The sequence below is a fragment of the Schistocerca gregaria genome, chromosome 5 (assembly GCF_023897955.1).
Source record: "Schistocerca gregaria isolate iqSchGreg1 chromosome 5, iqSchGreg1.2, whole genome shotgun sequence".
In the NCBI taxonomy this organism is placed as follows: Eukaryota; Metazoa; Arthropoda; class Insecta; order Orthoptera; family Acrididae; genus Schistocerca; species Schistocerca gregaria.
This window is the reverse complement of record NC_064924.1, coordinates 514,807,230-514,829,456: the sequence shown is the minus strand read 5'-3', so window position 1 is coordinate 514,829,456 and position 22,227 is coordinate 514,807,230. Positions and strand designations below refer to the sequence as shown.

The window sequence follows — 22,227 nt, the reverse complement described above, 5'->3', positions numbered from 1 at the left end:
GGGAGATGTTGATCAACACCTGAGACGAAGTCTCCTATATTAACAACACCAATCATTTCCCAGATCGTCTGAAATCTGTGCCTGTCCCACTCTCACCACACATCTTGCATATTAGCAATGATACCACCTCCCTCTACACCTACATCCTGTAGTGTTTCAAGAATTTACACGTAAATTCTGAAAGCACTCAACCTTCTGCCGTCTTGAACATGCGATATTTTAAAGATAAGTGTGAGAGAGAGCCTATTTACTGTGCAACACGTGTCTGTGTGTGCAGTATTGACATTTATCATGGGAAGACAGGAGTGCAACACCAACAAGTGTTTGCCACAAGTGCCACAGACGCTGTAGGAGAGGACACAGAGTAATTAAATGTTACTTTTTGATGTATTAGTGAATGTGATTGTTGTACAAAAAAGACAAATAAACCAATTTAAAAAAAAAAACGAACATTTGACTATAGACTTTTAACTTACTTCATATATTAGCTCTGAATGAAACAATATGCGGGGGATGACTATAAATTATTTGGTTGTTAAAACCAGGCAATTGTGATTATGTTTAATTTTATCTAATGGGTGTCATCATAGTTGACTTACAAGAATTTGTATGTTTATGTGAAACTTGTGGAGATGAAAATATACCTGAACTGAACTGAAAGTATGAGGTTAGCGAGTTATTTCTAGTGAGAGAGAGAGAGAGAGAGAGAGAGAGAGAGAGAGAGAGAGAGAGAGAGAGAGTATTTGTTAGTTCCTCTAACCAGCATTATTTCTTCAGAGAAGAAGTTGTGGACATTGACGCAGCTGCATATCCAGAAAAGAGGATTGGCTAAAAGTTTCAAGTCAGTCAATTGTAGTAAGAGAAGCATGAAGTTTGCAATCGAGCTTTGCACCGCTTCTCTTGTCGCCGAAACCATTAGAATCCCCCTTGTAACTTAAAGTAATAAGAAAGTGCCATGAATATTTGCATACTGCAATGGATCTATATCTGATGCTTGCCAAAGCAGAAGTAAATAAAGTCTGCAGCACATGTAATCAGTGTACATACAAACTATAAAAAGAAGTTTCAACACTGGGCTTAAGGAACACAAGGACAACTGCCATCTGGGAAACACAGATAAATCGGCAGTAGCAGATCATGCACCAGAACCATACAACTGCATGATTCTCTGATATTACAGTTTTCTCCAGATCCTGTCGTTACTATGCTATGATGCACAGAGTGGCCACAGATATTCAAAAGTACAAAACAACTTTAACAGAAAACAAGGAGGACTGAAATAGACAAACTGAGAGCCTTGGTGGTAAATAAAGGAAACAGTGTCAACTCTCTCCCATTACAAGATCCATAACACATGTCAGCACAACTCTGCTATCTGAGGCAATGATCTAATGATGTCATGACCTGACTGTTGCATGGGTACGTTTAAACAGCTTGGCTTTCTGAGCTTGTTTATGTTGGAAACTGTTATCAGGGTCTTAATAGCCTCTGATGGTGTCTTCAGAATTAGGAGACAATGCTAGCACAGAAATAAACCACAGACCATGGGCTAATGTCCATAAAGAAAAATTCAGCAAGGATGCAAATAATGGAAATGAAAGCCTGCATTCTATGATCACTTGTGTATCCGTTGAGTGAGGCATTTACCAATCATTAACCCAAGAATTCAGTGGTGGTCACCACATAAAACACATTGATAAGAAGTCAAGACGCTTACCTGGTTATGAGACGGACACTGCAAGTGAAATGTTAAGAACATTTATTTGCTGCCAAATGCCAGAAAAGATTCTTGTCTTAAATTTATCGTTTCAAACAATGGAACTCCAAGTTGGAATATCAACAAAAAAGGAAAAAGATAGACTTCTACTCACAGTAAAGATGACATGTTGAGTTGCAGATAGGCACAATGAAAAGACAGTTATACATTTAGCTTTCAGCCAAAGCCTTCTTCAGAAAAGGAAACACACACACATGCATTCACACAAGAAAGCACAGCTCTCGCTTTCTGGTCTGAGTTGCTAGAGATGGTGGTCAAGTGTGTGTGTGTGTGTGTGTGTGTGTGTGTGTGTGTGTGTGTGTTTCCTTTACTGAAGAAGGCTTTGGCTGAAAGCTGAATGTGTAACAGTCCTTTCGTTGTGGCTGTCTGCAGCTCAATATGTAACCTTCACAATGAGCAGCAAACTATCTGTTACCTTATATTAACAAAGAGATAGAGGGGCTGGCTAGTACTTACCTCAGCTCAGTACAGCCGATAGAAACACAAAAAACAACCGAAAATTTAAGCTCCTAGCTTTCGGAATAAATGTTCCTTCATCAGGGAGGAGAGAGGGGAAAGAAAGGGAAGAAGGGAAAGTGGATTTAGTTACTCACAACCCAGGTTATGAAGCAACAGGGAAAGGAAAACAGGGAAGGTAGCAAGGATGGAGGCATGGTTGTCAGAGGGAAGCCAAAGATATTCTACTGCAGGTACTGTGCCAGCTTCAAACCAAAGAGGATGCATACAGAGGTAAAGAGGTGTATAGTATAAAGATGTAGGATGGAAAGATGCATGAATGCCTAAAGAGGAAAGGGAAAGAGGAGAAGACTGAAAAGTAAATGGGAGTGAGGTTGTTTAACGTAGGTTTAGTCCAGGGGGATGGTGGGATGAAAGGATGTGCTGGAGTGCAAGTTCCCATCTCCGCAGTTCAGAGGGACTGGTGTTGGGTGGGAGAAGCCAAATGGCACATACAGTGTAGCAGGTTCCTAGGTCCCTAGAATAATGCTGGAGGGCATGCTCCGCTACTCCAATACCCAGTAGCGGAGCATGCCCTTCAGCATTATTCTAGGGACCTAGGAACCTGCTACACTGTGTGTGCCATTTGGCTTCTCCCACCCAACACCAGTCCCTCTGAACTGCGGAGATGGGAACTTGCACTCCAGCACATCCTTTCATCCCGCCATCCCCCTGGACTAAACCTACGTTAAACAACCTCACTCCCATTTACTTTTCAGTCTTCTCCTCTTTCCCTTTCCTCTTTAGGCATTCATGCATCTTTCCATCCTACATCTTTATACTATACACCTCTTTACCTCTGTATGCATCCTCTTTGGTTTGAAGCTGGCACAGTACCTGCAGTAGAATATCTTTGGCTTCCCTCTGACAACCATGCCTCCATCCTTGCTACCTTCCCTGTTTTCCTTTCCCTGTTGCTTCATAACCTGGGTTGTGAGTAACTAAATCCACTTTCCCTTCTTCCCTTTCTTTCCCCTCTCTCCTCCCTGATGAAGGAACATTTATTCCGAAAGCTAGGAGCTTAAATTTTCGGTTGTTTTTTGTGTTTCTATCGGCTGTACTGAGCTGAGGTAAGTACTAGCCAGCCCCTCTATCTCTTTGTTAGTAATTGTTTCACATCTTTACATGAGATTTTCCATTAATTTGTTACCTTATATTATCATTCTAGAGTGTAATTATATATTTTAACAATAAAAATTTAGCATTATTAATATAATAACAGAATGAATGTAATAAAAAATATTTCAGCTGACCAGAGAAGAAGTATAATTTTCCAAATCTTCATTTATATTCACATATAGAGTCACGAAACATAATACATGGAAAAAGGAAAGTCATAAGATTGGCCTACCCATCTCTCTGAGCTGTCTTCAGCTGGAATACTTGTTTCAATACACCATTCGAATGAGGAGCAGCCTTCAGATCAAGATTCATGACTGGAAAAAATGATCCTTTTAAAGCACATTAAAAACTGATAGTATTTGTGTAAAGATTTGCATGACAAAATATTATGAATACAGCATTGTGTATCTAAATGGAATACTGCTACAAGGTAATATGAATTCTTGTTATGGAAAACACCAGAAAGATTTTTTTCCCTCTTAATACCCCACAAGCATTCAAGAAACTCTTGTAAAAAGAGCATACCAAAACAAAAAACATTACAAAAATTTTCTTCACACTAACACAATCATTTTAAAGGGCCTATTCTTTGATTCTACAACAGGAGGAGGAAAAATAGGTGAAGGGTTTATTCAGAATTATTAAATATGTACCCATTCTAGAAAAGAGTATTATCAGTGTCGGACAAATATTGTGGATTGAACTGATTGTGTTTTTATTTCCAAACAAATCATCCCAACATTTATCTCAAGTGATTTCGGAAAATGACAGAAAACTTAAAACAGTGATATCTTGGTACATTTCCATACAGTGGCAAGTTGCAGTGCGTCCACAATAGCACAATTTGTCTCATAGAGCAAGGAAATCCACAAATCAGCTACAATTTTATTAAATTTATTAGTGAACCAGAAGCTGTAAATATTTGAATCTGGACTGCTAATAAATTTCATAAAATTGTATCATTTTGAGGGACTTCCTACCTCCACAAAATAAGTATGGATGATGGGAGGGGCTTAGAAAATTTATCCTTTTATGTCCACTGAATAACTTTGTCATGGTTCATTTGGCAGATACTAGATGGATACCTGTTTTGGAAATAGGGAGATGAGTAGCGCAAAATGTTGGTAGAATGTGGAAATCGTTTAGAAACTGGGGTCAAAGAAAAGACCACTATAGAATGGGCTGGAAGAAATGGATTCCACAGTGTTTCCTATAACGAACACTGTTTCTCCTACTGGAATACCTTGCTTCATTTGCCAATATAACTGGAAGTTTCCACAGCATATCAGTAGTGGGATGGTTGTACTGAAAGGTACCAGTTAGTCTGTCAATAAAAATACTATCAAAAAAACTACACTTCAACATCACAACTTTTTACTTTTACACAGTCTCAATTGCAATTAATAATTTTGCAGGATCATGACAACCATAGTTCACTCGGGACAAAATCATGAGCCAGTAAATACAGATAATCTGCCAGGAAGTTTCAAATACAGATAAGAGTAACATGAACCTTGCTGCATGATGTTTGGGCAAGGAAGCAGAGCACTTTAAGGCTGCACATGCAGCTAGTCTTCAGGCGACAAGTATGGACAGCCAGGTCAGCTTTTTACTGAAAACAACGCCCAAGAAACGGACCTAAATAGGGTTCAGGGTCAGGATGGACCATGGTACAGCAGCAGAAATGCATGGCCCACATTTTTGTATGGGCGAAATGGAAACCATGGAAAAGAGCACATGCAGAGACCTACAGGGCGGCACCTTTGAGATAGCTACGTAAGGGAGCTACATCAAATGCAAAAATCATCAACATACAACACAGAGGTGACCAGTGGCCCAACAGAAGTCATTCATACAGTGTCCCGGGGGATGCCATTCTCTTGGACCCGTCGGGAGCTGAATGATGTGCTGACAGTGGGACAAAGCCTCACAAATTAAAATCGGTATATGGCCTCTACCGCCACTGTCATGGGCAGCAAGTAAATTGTGATGATGCCAAGAGGTGTCATATGCCTTACTCAGTTCAAAAAGGGCTGTGATAATGTGCTGGCATTTAGAAAAATGCCTGACTCATTGTTGCTTCCAACCGAAACAGATGGTTGGTTGTGGGTCATCCCTGCTGAAAACCACACTAATAGAGAGGCAACAGGCCACGAGATTTGAGGACCAACACAATCTGCTGGCAACCAACCTTTAAAGCAGCTTACAGAGTAAGTTGGTCAGACTAATCACCCAGTAAATGTCGAGAGACGTTGGGTTCTTGTCTGGCTTAAGGATTGAGACAACTATGCTATCTTGCCATTGAGAAGGTTGGTTGTTGGGGTAAGAGGGGGAAAGGGACCAAACTACGAGGTCATCTGACCCTTGTTCTGAATAAAACAATGCCACAAGTATGAGAATAATACAAACAAGACTGACAACTCAAAACGGAATGAAAGGAAAAATCACAAGAACAATGAAGGGCAACAAACATGTAAATGGGCAAAAGGGGACAAGAAAACCACAGAAACCCAAGAAACGGGATGAAGAGATTAAAACAACAAAGCAGATTACAATGGCTGGCTGACCATGAGAATAAAAAAGGAGAAGCCAGCCACTCAAACACATTAAAACCTCCACCCTAGAAGCACTAGGGTGGAGAACATAGAGGTATGAAGGACATGTGCTAAAACTTAGATCAAATGATAAAACCAACCCTCACAAATAAAACATAAAACTAAATCAACCGATCAAGCATTGTCAGATAAAATTAGCGGCAACAAGTCCGGCAACCCAAGATTTGATCTCAGGGCAGTCAAAGTGGGACAGTGCACCAGAATATGGGCCACTGTCAACCGGGTGCCGCACAGACACTCAGGCGGGTCTGCACGGTGCAGGAGGTAACCATGGGTAGCCCAAGCAATAGTGGCCAATGCGGAGATGGCAGAGGACAACTGATTCCCTGAGAGAGGCCTGCATGGAAGTCTCCCACACATTCATAGTCTCCTTAATGACATGCAGTTTGTTGTGTGTACTGTCATGCCACTCCATCTCCCAAAGCCAAAAAACCCTACAGTATAAATCAGAACACAGGTCAGGTTCACATATGTCCACCTCCAGAAGCGGTTTCCACGTAGCCTGTTTGACCTGCCTGTCGGCAAGTTCATTGCCTGGGATACTGACATGTCCTGGGGTCCACACAAACACCACTGAACGACGGGACCGGTTCAGGGCATAGATGGACTCCTGGATGGACGCAACCAAAGGATGGCGAGGGCAGCACTTGTCGATAGCTTGTAGGCTGCTCAAAGACTCAGTACACAGAAGTAACGATTCCCTTGGGCATGAACGGTTATACTGAAGTGCACAACAAATGGCTACCCGCTCTGCTGTGAATACACTGCAGACACTGGGCAAGGAATGCTGTACAAAATGGCCTCAGTGAACATAGGTGAAGCCAACATGGGCATCAGCCATCGAGCCATCGAGCCATCGGTGTAAACCACTTCAGAGCCCAGGAACATGTCAAGAATCGAGAGGAAGTGACAGCAGAGAGCGGCAAGAGTAACTGAGTCCTTAAGTTTATGTGAAAGGTCCAGACGAATCTGCGGCCTAGGTGTACACCATGGAGGTGTATGTGGACGGACCTGCATGGGAGATGGTAACAGGAAGGACTCCAGACAGACAGAAGGGATCGCATGCGAACCACAATCATTAGCTCTGACCTGGGCCGCCAATGTGGGAGATGAATAGCCGCAGGTGGAAAAAGGGGACAGTAATTCAGATGCTCAGGAGAACTACGAATGTGTGCAATGCAGTTGAGCATGTCAGATCCGCAATGGGGAGACTTTAGCCTCGATCAGGACACTGCTCAGCGGACTCATTCTAAAAGCTCCCCATCACTAGGCGAATGACATAGTGGTGCACTGGGTTGAGTACACACATCACCGAGGGTGTCGCCAAACCATAAACCAGACACCCATAGACAAGGCGAGATTGAACAGGGGCTTCGTAGAGCTGCAGCAGAGTGGAGCGATCTGCACCCCAGTTGGTGTTGCTCAGAGAGCGGAGGGCACTGAGGTGCTGCCAGCACTACCGCTTAAGCTGACGAAGGCGAGGTAGCCAAGTCAATAGGGAGTCGAAAACCAGTCCTAAGAATCGATATGTCTCCACTATAGTGAGTGGATCATCATGAAAGTAAAGTTCTAGTTCTGGATGAACAGTGCGAGGCTGACAGAAGTGCATGAAACACAACTTAGGGGCCGAAAGCTGGAAGCCATGGGCGAGAGCCCATGATGCGCTTTGTGGATGGCTCCCTGTAGGCACTGCTCAGCAACACCAGTACTGGTGAGTCTGTTTGAAATGCTGACGTAGTCTGCATACAGAGAGGGTGCGACAGACGGCTCTACAGCTGCTGCTAGACCGCTGTTGGCCACTAAAAATAGTGATCCATTCTTTACAGAGCCCTGTGGAACCCCATTCTCCCGGATATTGGGGGGGGGGGGGGGGGGGGAACTATGAGATTGGGCATTGAAAGCAAGAATCTACAGGAAATTCTGGACAAAATTCGGGAGCAGGCCTCGGAGACCCCACCCATATACTTCAGCATGCATGTAGACTTTAGGTGGCGAATATAGGGCAGCCATGTCGGCTTTTTATCAAAAATAAGACCCACGAAACGGGAATGTCTTACAACATCAAAGAGATGGTTGCCTAAATGAAGTTCTGGATTCGGTTCTACTGTGGGTCAACGACGGCAAGGGCGAGGGGGCGAGAGGGGGGGCCAGAGGGAGGGGGCAGGGAGAGGGCGAGGGGCGGGAAGAGGGCGAGGGTAGAGGGCGAGGGGGAGGGGAGAGGGAGGGGAGAGGGAGGGGAGAGAGGGCGAGGGGCAGGGGAGGGGGAGGGGAGGGGGAGGGGAGAGGGAGGGGAGAGAGGGCGAGATGGGAGAGAGGGCGAGATGGGAGAGAGGGCGAGGTGGGGGAGAGGGCGAGGTGGGGGAGAGGGCGAGGTGGGGAGAGGGAGAGGGCGAGGGGAGAGGGTGGGAGAGTGGGTGGGGGAGTGGGTGGGGGAGTGGGTGGGGGAGTGGGTGGGGGGAGAGGGTGAGGGGAAGGGGGAGGGGGAAGGAGGAGGGGAAGGGGGAGGGGGAGAGGGGGGGAGGGGAGAGGGGGTGGAGGGGAGAGGCGGAGGTCGAGGGGAGAGGGGGAGGTCGAGGGGAGAGGGGGAGGTCGAGGGGAGAGGGGGAGGTCGAGGGGAGAGGGGGAGGTTGAGGGGAGAGGGCGACGTCGAGGGGAGAGGGCGAGGTCGAGGGGAGAGGGCGAGGGGGAGGGCGAGGGGATGGTAGGGGTTAAGGGGAGAGGGAGATGGTAGAGTGGGAGGGGAGAGGGGGAGGGCGAGGGCAGACGGGGAGGGCGAGGGGGGATAGGGCAAGGGGGAGGAGAGAGGCAGAGGGGAGGGGAGAAAGCGAGAGGGAGGGGAGAAAGAGAGAGGGAGGGAGCGGAGAAAGAGAGAGGGAGGGAGCGGAGAACGAGAGAGGGAGGGAGCGGAGAAAGCGAGAGGGAGGGAGCGGAGAAAGCGAGAGGGAGGGGAGAAAGAGAGAGGGAGCGGATAAAGAGAGAGGGAGCGGATAAAGAGAGAGGGAGCGGAGAAAGAGAGAGGGAGCGGAGAAAGCGTGAGCGAGTGGAGAAAGCGAGAGCGAGCGGAGAAAGCGAGAGGGAGCGGAGAAAGCGAGAGGGAGCGGAGAAAGCGAGAGGGAGCGGAGAAAGCGAGAGGTAGGGAAGAGGGCGAGTGGGGGGAGAGTTTGAGTGCGAGGAGAGATGAGATGGGGAGGGGAGATAGGGATGGGAGAAGGGGGAGAGTAGGGGGAGGAGTAGGGCAGAGGGACAGGGGAGAGTGGGAGAGGAGATGGGGGAGAGTGGTGGAGAGAAGGGGAGTGGAGAGTGGGAGGGGTGGGGGAGGGGTGAGGGGAGAGGGTTTGAGGGAGGGAAGAGGGGAGGGGGCTGAGATATGGAAGCAGTGGGAGGTGGAAAGAATGTAACAGAGGCGGAAGTTGAAGAGAGTGACAATGGATGGAGTCTCTCATACTTCTGGCAAGCCTCAGCATAAGACAGACGATCCAGGGATTTGTACTCTTGGATCTTCTTCTCTCTGTAGTAAGTTGGACAATCCCACGAGCAAGAGGACTGGCGGTCATGACAAGTGACACATATGGGTGGTAGAACACAAAGGATTCCCTCATGGAGTCAATGTCCACAGTCACCACAAGGAGGGTCAGCGGTACAGCAGGAAGACACAAAACCAGCGAAAGCACCTCATGCATGGTGGGATGTACTGCTTTACGTCACATCTCTAGCACATAACCTTGTCCTTCTCTGGGTGGGTATCCACCTCAAAAGCCACAATGAAGGCACCAGTTTCAGTGTGGTCGTCTTTGCAACCCTTCTGCACATGTCAAACAAAATAAATGCCGCATCACTCCATATTAGCCCAGAGTTCCTCCTCAGTTTTCAGGCTGAGGTCACTATGAAAGTTCACTCCCTGGGCCGTATTCAGAGATTGGTGAGGAGTAATAGACACTGGGGCATTGCCAAGATGATCACAAGCATGAAGAGCAGCAGACTGGTCAACAGAAGAAGCTTTGATCGACAGGGAGACTGACGACATCTTAATATGAGACTCCACTTCACCAAACTTGTACTCGATATTCTCACAAAAAACAATTTCTTTGTGGCAATGAGTGTGTCCTCATCTGTCCTAGTACAGACGAGATAGCATGGAAAGTGTTTCATCCCAAGACAGTAAGCCTGGCCCTCCTACCATGGTGTAGCCAGGGAAGGGATGTTGCCAGGTCATACGAAGCAGCATTCAATGATCCTTCACCATTCCGAGAGATGGCTGTTTGAGAACAGCCAGATTTTTGCAGCCTGATGCGCTTCATGCGCCAAGCATCTGCACTGATACCACCCACTCTGATCAGGGGCTCCACCCATGGGCGCTACCCAGCCACAGTAAGGGCCGCCTGACATGGCGGCCATTGTTGGGAGTTCCAATACTCCAAGAAGATAAGCAAGCACTCCTTGGCATACATGGTGAGGGAACAGCTCGGGTATGAGTACTGTGATCCCTGTGTTGTCAGGGGGCTCAGCCAGATGGGTACATAACAGCCACACCACATGGACTGGCTACACATGTTGGTGACCTAGGAAGATGGAAGGGGCCTACAGTGAGGAAGGGAGGAGGGAAGGGAGGAGGGAAGGAAGGGTGAGGGGGAGGGAGACGAATCCACACTGCAGACGCTATGTAGAGAGTTCTTCCCCAAATGGCTCATACCAAAAACAGAAAATTTAGAAGTGGAGGTTAAACTTCAAGTGCGGACCTAAATCCCAAAACGGATGAAATAACAGTCAGAAAGAACAAAATTGCAAACAGTACAGGGAACCAGCTGGATAGCCAGGTTGATATAAATCAGAACACCATGAGAGAGGAAGGAGGGGGCAAAGGGGAAGGACCGAGGATAGGAAGGGAGGGCAGGGTGAAGGAAATGCAGTCAGGGCAGGAACAATAGCTCAGGGCCCCATGTACGCCACACACAAACTCACAAAAGAACCGTGAGCCCCTGGGCTCTGTATAGCAAAGTCAAATGATTAGGGGGATAGATTATTAGATCGATAGCTGATAGGGTGCTGTGGGAGGCACTGTTGTGGGTAGAGCCATTATTGAGGTTGCACAGAACATAGTCTGTTAGAAGATGGTGAACTAGAAGGCTCCTACCAGATTCCCCCGTAACGAGGGGTACACATCGAAGTTCTCAAGCAGTAAGTACGTGGCCTGCCTGGAGATAGGTAAAGGTTGCAAACAGTAATCACTGAGCCATTTGCTCCCGCAATCACTGAGCCATTTGCTCCCGCACTCAGGTTATGCGTGAAGAGGCCAAGATTACTGGTCATATTGCACGGGCACTGCCTGTCACCAGTGGGGATCAAATCACATTCAAAACATTCGGCTCAGAATCCGAATGTGTCGGGGAATCTAGCATGCCCAGATGCACTGGGAGAGCCTTGTCCCAATTATTATTATTCTCCCTTTCCTTTGCAACCTTTGGTAGGCAGGGCTTGTTCAAGGGGCTGTCACACTGAGTGTGGGAACAGATGAAGAGCAGACAGCCCTGGGACCCAAAGGCCATGGCTCCTTCAGCCATTGTTTGGCTTTCCTTGTATTTATATAAGGTAATTTAATTTTTTTGTACATCATCAAAAAGACTATAGAAAATGCAATGACTTGCATGATGACAATACTGGAAATAAAAAAAATTGCTTCAGGCAAAGAACTAATCTAAAAATAGCAGACCACAGCCCATACAGCAGTGGACAAATATGGTTTAACAAACTGCAAAAGACTTGTGTGCATCATGGAAATATCTTAAAAAGGTAACTCAAATTATTCATGACAAAGAAATGTTTGTACTCATTTTCTGAGTTCTCAGTTGAAACTGTGATCTTACAGTTTTTATTACACATATTTTGATTGGACGCCCACTTTTGTGGCTTACATTCCCTTCTGTGTGCTTGTCTTGCAGTTTTGTTAATTCATATCAACTGAGCCAAGCCTCCAGCGGCACTGGAGTACAAGCGCCTCTGCTGCTACAAATTAGGAGGGTTGGCGGCAGCCCCACATCCCACTTGCACTTGGAGCCAATTCACTACATAACACTATGCAGTACGATGATGATGTTTGGTTTGCAGTGGGCTCAACTGCACCGTTATTAGTGCCCATACAAAGTCACAATCATTACACAGTACAATCTTGTCACATTCATGAATGATGATGAAATGATGAGGACAACACAAACACCCAATCCACAGGTAGAGAAAATCCCCAACCCAAACAGGAATCGAACCCGGGACCCCGTGAACCAGAGACAGCAACGCTAGCCACTACATCATGAGCTGCGGAAACACTATGTGGGAGCTGCCTAGTCAGGGCTCCAACTCCATTGTTCGGGCTTTAGCAGAGTGATTGGTTGGTTGTTTAGGGGAAGGAGACCAGACAGCGTGGTCATTGGTCGCATCGGATTAGGGAAGGATGGGGAAGGAAGTCGGCCGTGCCCTTTCAGAGGAACCATCCCGGAATTTACCTGGATTGATTTAGGGAAATGACGGAAAACCTAAATCAGGATGGCCGGATACGGGATTGAACCGTCGTCCTCCCAAATGCGAGTCCAGTGTCTAACCACTGTGCCACCTTGCTCTGTTTTAGCAGAGGGAGCCTCATCCTTGTTGCTATTGTATGAGCCGGTCTCAATTTCTTTCTGCATTATTAGTAATGAGTCTTTGAACACTTCAATAAACACAAGTTAAGTACATCTTCTGTTTTCTGTGACAACTTTTTCACTAATCATTTCTGCTTCTGTCTACCTTTCCTACGATGACAGTTGCCACAGCACTCTGTAGCCCAAAAAATCGTACACAACAGTAGATGGCTTAGAAATAGTGTTTTGGCTTTGTTTGGGTTCTGTGTTTTGTAAGATGTTGGACATGCTTTTGGGAGATTTAGGAACTGGAAAAGGTCAGCAAGCCATGGCCAGGGGTCGAGGGGATGAGAGTGGGAGGGTAAGTATTGATAGGGAGTGGTACTCCAGGGCAGGAGCAGGACGTCAGTAAATAGAAAATCTTTTGAAGGTGGTCTCTGGAGCGCTCTTGCAAGAGTCCTTAGATTTTTACTCAAATCAAAGGATGACAGGGGACCCAGCTGTTGTGAGGATAAAAAAATATTGAAAAACTTCCTCAACATAGAATTAATAAGTAAAAGATGTGAGAAGTTGGTTGGTTGGTTTAAAAGAGGGGAGGGGGGAGAAGAACCAAATTGCTAGGTCATTGGTCCCTTGTTCTGATTAAAATAATTCCACAAGGGTGCGAGTAAAATAATCAACACATACAAAAAACAGATGGAAGAAAGGAGAAAACAACAACAATAACAGAAGGGCAACAAACACTAAAATGGACAAAATTGGACAAGAACACCACAGAGAGATGCAGGAAACATGTAGAAGAGATCAAAACGAGAGCAGATTACAATGGCTGACTGACCATAAAAAGAAGAAGCCAGCCATTCTGCAACACATTAAAACTTCCTACCTAAAAGCATCTACATCCATACTCCGCAAGCCACCTGACAGTGTGTGGCAGAGGGTACTATGAGTACCTCTATCGGTTCTTGTATTCCAGTCTCGTATTGTTCATGGAAAGAAAGATTGTTGGTATGCCTCTGTGTGGGCTCTAATCTCTCTGATTTTATCCTCATGGGCTCTCCGCAATATATTGCTTGACTCCTCGGTGAAGGTATGTTCTCGAAACTTCAACAAAAGCCCGTACCGAGCTACTGAGCGTCTCTCTTGCAGAGTCTTCCACTGGAGTTTATCTATCATCTCCATAATTCTCTCATGATTACTAAATGATCCTGTAGCGAAGTGTGCTGCTCTCCATTGAATCTTCTCTATCACTTCTATCAACCCTATCTGGTACTGATCCCACACTGGTGAGCAATATTCAAGCAGTGGGTGAACAAGTGTACTGTAACCTACTTCCTTTGTTTTTGGACTGCGTTTCCTTAGGATTCTTAAAATGAATCTCAGTCTGACATCTACTTTACCGACGATCAACTTCATATTATCATTCCATTTTAAATCACTCCTAATGCCTACTCCCAGATAATTTATGGAATTAACTGCTTCCAGTTGCTGACATGCTATATTGTATCTAAATGATAAAGGATCTTTCTTTCTATGTATTCGCAGCACATTACACTTGTCTACATTGGGTTCAATTGCCATTCCCTGCACCATGCATCAATTCGTTGCAGATCCTCCTGCATTTCAGTACAATTTTCCATTGTTACAACCTCTCGATATACCAATGTATCATCTGCAAAAAGCCTCAGTGAACTTCTGATGTCATCCACAAGGTCATTTATGTATATTGTGAATAGCAACAGTTCTACGACACTCCACTGCGGCACACCTGAAATCACTCTTACTTCAGAAGACTTTCTCCATTGAGAATGACATGCTGCGATCTGTTATTTAGGAACTCTTCAATCATCGATGCAGTAACCGCTTTATGATCGCTGATTCCCTGTTCTGCGTTAACTGTTTCAAATAGTTCGGGTCTGTTTGTCACCAGAAGGTCTAATATGTTACGCCACGAGTCTCTTCTCTGTTTAACTGCTCAAGGTAGTTTTCAGATGAAGCACTTTAAAAAATTGCCTGGGTTCTTTGTCCCTGCCACCCGTTATGAATGTTTGAGTCTCCCAGTCTATATCCAGCAAATTAAAATCTCCACACAGAACTATAACATGGTGGGGAAATCTACTCAAATTATTTTCCAAATTATCCTTCAGGTGCTCAGCCACAACAGTTGCTAAGCCAGGGGGCCTATAGAGACATCCAATTACCATGTATGAGCCTGCTTTAACCGTGACCTTCACCCAAATTATTTCACATTTCGGATCTCCGTCAATTACCTCCGATACTATTGCACTTCTTATCGCTATAAACACGCCAGCAAGTGAAAGGCATCAAAGTCAATGATGTGTCTGAAAAGAGTTGTGCTGAAATGCAACTAGGGAAGTGGATGTTACTTCAATGTGTGACACTGACCAGGAAGAAAGAAGTCGTCCAAAGGGGCGTTTGATTCAAATGGCTCTGAGCACCAGAAGCGGCTACAAGGGTAGCGAAGTACGTGTGGAGTGCACATGTGGGTTTTTTAGGTTAGAGAATTCCCTCCCTAGGCCCAACAAGACGCCTCCTGAGATGCAGCAAGGTAGGAGTAGGCAAAATGCAACAGGGAATAACAATATTAATGTGCTAATAGTAAACTGCAGGAGCGTCTATAGAAAGGTCCCAGAACTGCTCTCATTAATAAATGGTCACAACGCCCATATAGTACTAGGGACAGAAAGTTGGCTGAAACCAGAAGTAAACAGTAATGAAATCCTGAACTCAGATTGGAATGTATACCGCAGAGACAGGCTGGGTAGTGTAGGGGGAGGCGTGTTTATTCCCGATTCCCTGTTCTGCGTTAACTGTTTCAATTATTTCCGGTCTGTACTAGAGATACACTCAATATGGAGCCCTGCGGAACACCATTCTCCGGAATATGGGGAGGACCACGAGAGTCACCAACTTGGACATGGAAAGTACAGAGTGACAGGAAGTTTTGGATACAAATCAAGAGAGGGCCTCAGAGACCTCACTCATACAATGTGGCAACGATATGATGTCGCCAGGTTGTGTCGTATGCTTTATGTAAGTCAAAAAAGATGGCAACAAGGTGTTGGTGTCTGGAAAAGGCTGTTCAGAAGGCAGATTCAATCGACACAAGATTTCAGTGGTAGAGTGCCCCTGGAGGAAGCTGCGCTAACATGGAGCCAGTAGGCCACAAGACTCCTGAACCCAAGACAACCACCAACACACCACACACTCCAGCAGCTTACAAACAACGTTGGTGAGGCTGATGAGCCGACAGATATCCACATCAAGCGGAGTTTTACTGGGTTTTAGCACCAGAATGATGGTGCTCTCCCACCACTGCGATGAAAAGACACCATCGCACCAGATCCAATTGAGATGTTTAATCATCAGACTGTGGATCCAATCCAACAGGCACCATACAGCCACAGCAAAGGCCATCTGGCAGGGTGGCCATTGCTGGGATTTCCGATGCCCCAGGGTGATGGGCATCTACCCCTTGGCATATGTGGGTAGTTAACGGCTCAGTCATCAGCAGAGCAATTCCCGTGTAGTCAGCAGGCTACAACATACAGGGTACATGGTGGCCTCACCAGAACGGACTGGCTACCGTCCTGGATATCAGGTGCAAATGAGCTAAGAAGTCCGTTATCGTCAACAGCGCAGAAAGCGATACTGCACAGAGGATGGAGGAAAATGCACCTAGGAGGGTGACCTTGCCCAACAACTGGAGAAGAAGCAGAAGTACAGATCCACGTCGACGAAGGAAGTGAGAAGTCGCAGCACAAGATGGACAGTACGCACCATGTAAGGCATCCTTCCCCAATTGACTCACTCTTTGGGAAAAATTTTGAAAAATGGAGGGCCTATTCTAGCACCCGGACCTGCAGGGGGAAATGAGAAGTGGTATGTATGCTCCACACAGGACATCACGCTGCCTCATACCTTCTTGATACAGAGGTTTTACTTTCTGTGGAGGCAGTTGGCTTCTTGCACAGGGGAGCTGGACTGTCTAGAATGTCTTTCCTGTGTTTTAAGTTTTAATACATCAGCACATATTGTAAACCTACTTACAAAACACTGCAGCACGAGAATCATTTCCCCTCCAACTATCTCCCTCTGACTACAAGAAGTGATTCTCAAATGGTTCCTTTGAGCCATTATTAAAGGCCAAATATTACACATGCAGAAGAGTTCATGATCACACAAAGCAAGTGCTATGTGGTCTGTCTTTGGGCTTCAAGGTTCTCCTCATAAGAGCTTTGTAATGCCCCCTTTCCTCACATTTCTCATAGTTGATTTATAACATATGTTCATTATATGCATAAAAATTGTCGGAGACTTGTCTGTTATGTAATATACATTTTGTGAATTCACCTGGCAGTTTCAGTTATTTAAAATAAAAAGTGCACTAAAAAAATGTTCATGTTCATAAGGATTGTAGATGAGTCAGACTCAGTAGCAATAAAATGAGGCAATACATTATGAAGCAACACAGAGTCATAAGTAATTTGAAGGACCAGTGACAAAAAAATACACACACACACACACACACACACACACACACACACACACACAGAGAGAGAGAGAGAGAGAGAGAGAGAGAGAGAGAGAGAGAGAGAGAGAGAGAGAGAGAGAGACTGTTGAGACAAAAGCTAATGATGGAATCTGTACTTTCATTATGGAGCAGGATAGGAATGACTGCCAAAATGCCCCTGTGTGCATTGTAATTGACCTGATCTTATTTTCATTGTGCTAGCAGTTGTAATTTGCAGGGGGGTGTAAAGTATTCCTTGATTCCTCACTTAATACTGGCCCCTGAAACATATTAATAGACTCTTATGGGATAACTAATGTTTATCTGCAACCACTCGCCAGTTCAAGGTTATTAAAAAAAAAAAAAAAAAAAAAAAAAAAAAAAAAAAAAGCGACAATGGCCTACTTTGTGTCACTCGGTGTTTCATCATTTACCATGTGTAGTATGCATCCCCTAAACTTCAAGAATAATCCAAGAAGAGTAAGTTTGTAAGAAATCTCTTCTGAAGACTAACTATTTTTTCAGTATGCAACCAATGAATCAAGGCCTGTCACACACTTCACCTATGACTGAGTCTACATGATGATAACATTTTATTTCCCACACCCAAATATTTGTATTAGTTAACTGATTGTAACTATGACTCATTGATTTTATAGAATTTTTCGATATGATACTTCATTTTTGCTTGTGGTAAGTGCACAATTTTACATTTATGTACATTTAAACAAATTTTCAATCTTAGCAATGCTCTGAAAACTTATGAGAAGATTTTGGCAACTTTTTCAAACAGTAGCAGTATTTCATTACAAATACCTGTATGATCTGTCAAATGTCTGAGATTACTATTACTATTCTCTGCTAGATTATCACAAAACACAAACAGTAAAAGATTTCTTGATATACTTTCCTGGACCCATGCCTTACAATACTTTTGCATGTGTTGAAAACTCTTCATCCAAAACAACATGCTGCATCTTCTTTATCATGGAACCCTCAACCCAGATACAAATTTAATTTGACAGCTCACAGGCACTATTTTTGTTCATAAGCTTTGGGTGATACTAAACCAAAAGATTTTCAGAATTCAAGGAATACTGCTTCGACCTATTGCTTTTTCCACGGCTTTTAAGGTGCTATGTGAAAACAGCACGTTAGGTTTTGCATGACATACGTATCTGGAATCCATGCTGGTTGACATGATGTATGTAGTTCTGTCCAAAATTCCTTATTACGTATGAGTTCAGAATATGTTCCAAGACTCAAAAGGTGTTTGGCAGAAGTACTGTGGGCCACTTACGCTACCACTTACGCTACCCAAAAAGTTTATGGTGAGGCCTGCAAGAGCTTTCAAAAAATGGGCGCAGCTTCTGATTCAAGATATCTGTAGTATACTGAGATTAAAAATAAAATAAAAAAAATATATTAACAAAACGGACTAGTCCAGATGCAAAATTCTGTGTAGAATCTGATTCAGTTTTAACAATTTCAGTTGCTTCTTAGTGCCACAACGGTAATATCAGTATATAACTCACCATTTCAATGGTGTGAGAATTAAACTTGGATGGTACTCTTCGATCTACCTTTGTAATCGAATATCTGAAAATGGAGTTCAATATTTCCTTCTGCCTAGTGCTAGCCTCTATCTGGGCTCAGACATTATTGTCTGAGCATTGACTTCTGTACTACTGGTAGCCTTTGCATATAACCAGAATTATTTGGGTTTTGTGAGGCCTTTTCATAAGATTCTGTTATAGTCATCAAAGGATGCACATATTTCCATTTTGACATTTCATTCTGCATACAAACTACTTGTCTATAGCCCTACACTATTTTTTTACAAGACTAACAGACGATATCGGGGAGGGCAGTACAAGCGGTCAGAGATATGTTTTACCCAGGAAGAGTGTCATAGAAATGCTGATGAAACTGAACTGGCAGATTATTGACGATAGATGCAAACTATGCTGAGAAAGCTTCCTTACAAAGCTTCAAGAACTGGCTTCAAATGATAACTCTAGGAATATACTACAAAACCCTATATATTGTTCTCATAAGGATCATGAAGAGAAGCAGATTAATTGTGGCGCACACACACACATAGGCATGTAAACAATATTGAAACAAACACTCTTCCTGTGCTCCATATGGGAATGGAATGGGAAAAACCCTAATAAATGGTACAGTGAGGGCTAGCCTCTGCCATTCACTTCACAGTGTTTTGCAAACTATAAAGATAGATGTAGATCTACATCTACATCTACATCCATACTCCGCAAGCCACCTGACGGTGTGTGGCGGAGGGTACCCTGAGTACCTCTATCGGTTCTCCCTTCTATTCCAGTCTCCTATTGTACGTGGAAAGAAGGATTGTCGGTATGCTTCTGTGTGGGCTCTAATCTCTCTGATTTTATCCTCATGGTCTCTTCGCGAGATATACGTAGGAGGGAGCAATATACTGCTTGACTCTTCGGTGAAGGTATATCCTCGGAGCTTTAACAAAAGCCCGTACCGAGCTACTGAGCGTCTCTCCTGCAGAGTCTTCCACTGGAGTTTATCTATCATCCCCGTAATGCTTTCGCGATTACTAAATGATCCTGTAACGAAGCGCGCTGCTCTCCGTTGGATCTTCTCTATCTCTTCTATCAACCCTATGTGGTGCGGATCCCGCACTGCTGAGCAGTATTCAAGCAGTGGGCGAACAAGCGTACTGTAACCTACTTCCTTTGTTGTCGGATTGCATTTCCTTAGGATTCTTCCAATGAATCTCAGTCTGGCATCTGCTTTACTGACGATCAACTTTATATGATCATTCAATTTTAAATCACTCCTAATGCATACTCCCAGATAATTTATGGAATTAACTGCTTCCAGTTGCTGACATGCTATTTTGTAGCTAAATGATAAGGGACCTATCTTTCTATGTATTCGCATCACATTACACTTGTCTACATTGAGATTCAATTGCCATTCCGTGCACCATGTGTCAATTCGCTGCAGATCCTCCTGCATTTCAGTACAATCTTCCATTGTTGCAACCTCTCGATACACCACAGCATCATCTGCAAAAAGCCTCAGTGAACTTCCGATGTCATCCACCAGGTCATTTATGTATATTGTGAATAGCAACGGTCCTATGACACTCCCCTGCGGCACACCTGAAATCACTCTTACTTCGGAAGACTTCTCTCCATTGAGAATGACATGCTGCGTTCTGTTATCTAGGAACTCCTCAATCCAATCACACAATTGATCTGATAGTCCGTATGCTCTTACTTTGTTCATTAAACGACTGTGGGGAACTGTGGGGAACTGTGTCAAACGCCTTGCGGAAGTCAAGAAACACGGCATCTACCTGTGAACCCGTGTCTAAGGCCCTCTGAGTCTCGTGGACGAATAGCGCGAGCTGGGTTTCACACGACCGTCTTTTTCGAAACCCATGCTGATTCCTACAGAGTAGATTTCTAGTCTCCAGAAAAGACATTATACTCGAACATAATACGTGTTCCAAAATTCTAGATCTGTTCGACGTCCCTTCTTGAAAACGGGGATGACCTGTGCCCTTTTCCAATCCTTTGGAACGCTTCGCTCTTCTAGAGACCTACGGTACACCGCTGCAAGAAGGGGGGCAAGTTCCTTCGCGTACTCTGTGTAAAATCGAACTGGTATCCCATCAGGACCAGCAGCCTTTCCTCTTTTGAGCGATTTTAATTGTTTCTCTATCCCTCTGTCATCTATTTCGATATCTACCATTTTGTCAACTGTGCGACAATCTAGAGAAGGAAGCACATTGCAGTCTTCCTCTGTGAAACAGCTTTGGAAGAAGACATTTAGTATTTCGGCCTTTAGTCTGTCATCCTCTGTTTCAGTACCATTTTGGTCACAGAGTGTCTGGACATTTTGTTTTGATCCACCTACCGCTTTGACATAGGACCAAAATTTCTTAGGATTTTCTGCCAAGTCAGTACATAGAACTTTACTTTCGAATTCATTGAAAGCCTCTCGCATAGCCCTCCTCACACTACATTTCGCTTCGCATAATTTTTGTTTGTGTGCAAGGCTTTGGCTATGTTTATGTTTGCTGTGAAGTTCCCTTTGCTTCCGCAGCAGTTTTCTAACTCGGTTGTTGTATCACGGTGGCTCTTTTCCATCTCTTACGATCTTGCTTGGCACATACTCAACTAACACATATTGTACGATGGTTTTGAACTTTGTCCACTGATCCTTAACACTATCTGTACTTGAGACAAAACTTTTGTGTTGAGCCATCAAGTACTCTGAAATCTGCTTTTTGTCACTTTTGCTAAACAGAAAAATCTTCCTACATTTTTTAATATTTCTATTTACGGCTGAAATCATCGATGCAGTAACCGCTTTATGATCGCTGATTCCCTGTTCTGCATTAACTGATTCAAATAGTTCGGGTCTGTTTGTCACCAGAAGGTCTAATATGTTATCGCCACGAGTCGGTTCTCTGTTTAACTGCTCAAGGTAGTTTTCAGATAAAGCACTTAAAAATATTTCACTGGATTCTTTGTACCTGCCACCCGTTATGAACATCTGAGTCTCCCAATCTATATCCGGCAAATTAAAATCTCCACCCAGAACTATAACATGGTGGGGAAATCTACTCGAAATATTTTCCAAATTTTCTTCAGGTGCTGAGCCACAAGAACTGCTGAGCCTGGGGGCCTATAGAGACATCCAATTACCATGTCTGAGCCTGCTTTAACCGTGACCTTCACCCAAATCATTTCACAATTCGAATCTCCGTCAATTTCCTTCGATACTATTGCACTTCTTATCGCTATAAACACGCCTCCCCCTTCACTGTCCAGCCTGTCTCTGCGGTACACATTCCAATCTGAGTTTAGGATTTCATTAATGTTTACATGTGGCTTCAGCCAACTTTCTGTCCCTAGTACTATATGGGCGTTGTGACCGTTTATTAATGAGAGCAGTTCTGGGACCTTTCTATACACGCTCCTGCAGTTTACTATTAGCACATTAATATTGTTATTCCCTGTTGCATTTTGCCTTCTCCTGCCTTGCTGCGTCTCAGGAGGCGTCTTGTCG

At 44.5% G+C, this 22,227-nt stretch overlaps 1 protein-coding gene across 2 annotated transcripts in view; it reads right to left on the bottom strand.

Annotated features, from left to right (window-relative positions):
- LOC126272120 (TBC1 domain family member 31) overlaps positions 1–22,227 on the bottom strand; it is a 281,818-nt gene that overhangs the window by 254,066 nt on the left and 5,525 nt on the right. For both annotated transcript variants that reach the window (XM_049974719.1, XM_049974720.1), the window contains one exon: positions 3,624–3,708. In XM_049974719.1, the coding sequence (XP_049830676.1) occupies positions 3,624–3,706 (83 nt within the window). In that variant the 5' untranslated portion in view covers positions 3,707–3,708. The remainder of the gene's footprint in view (positions 1–3,623; positions 3,709–22,227) is intronic.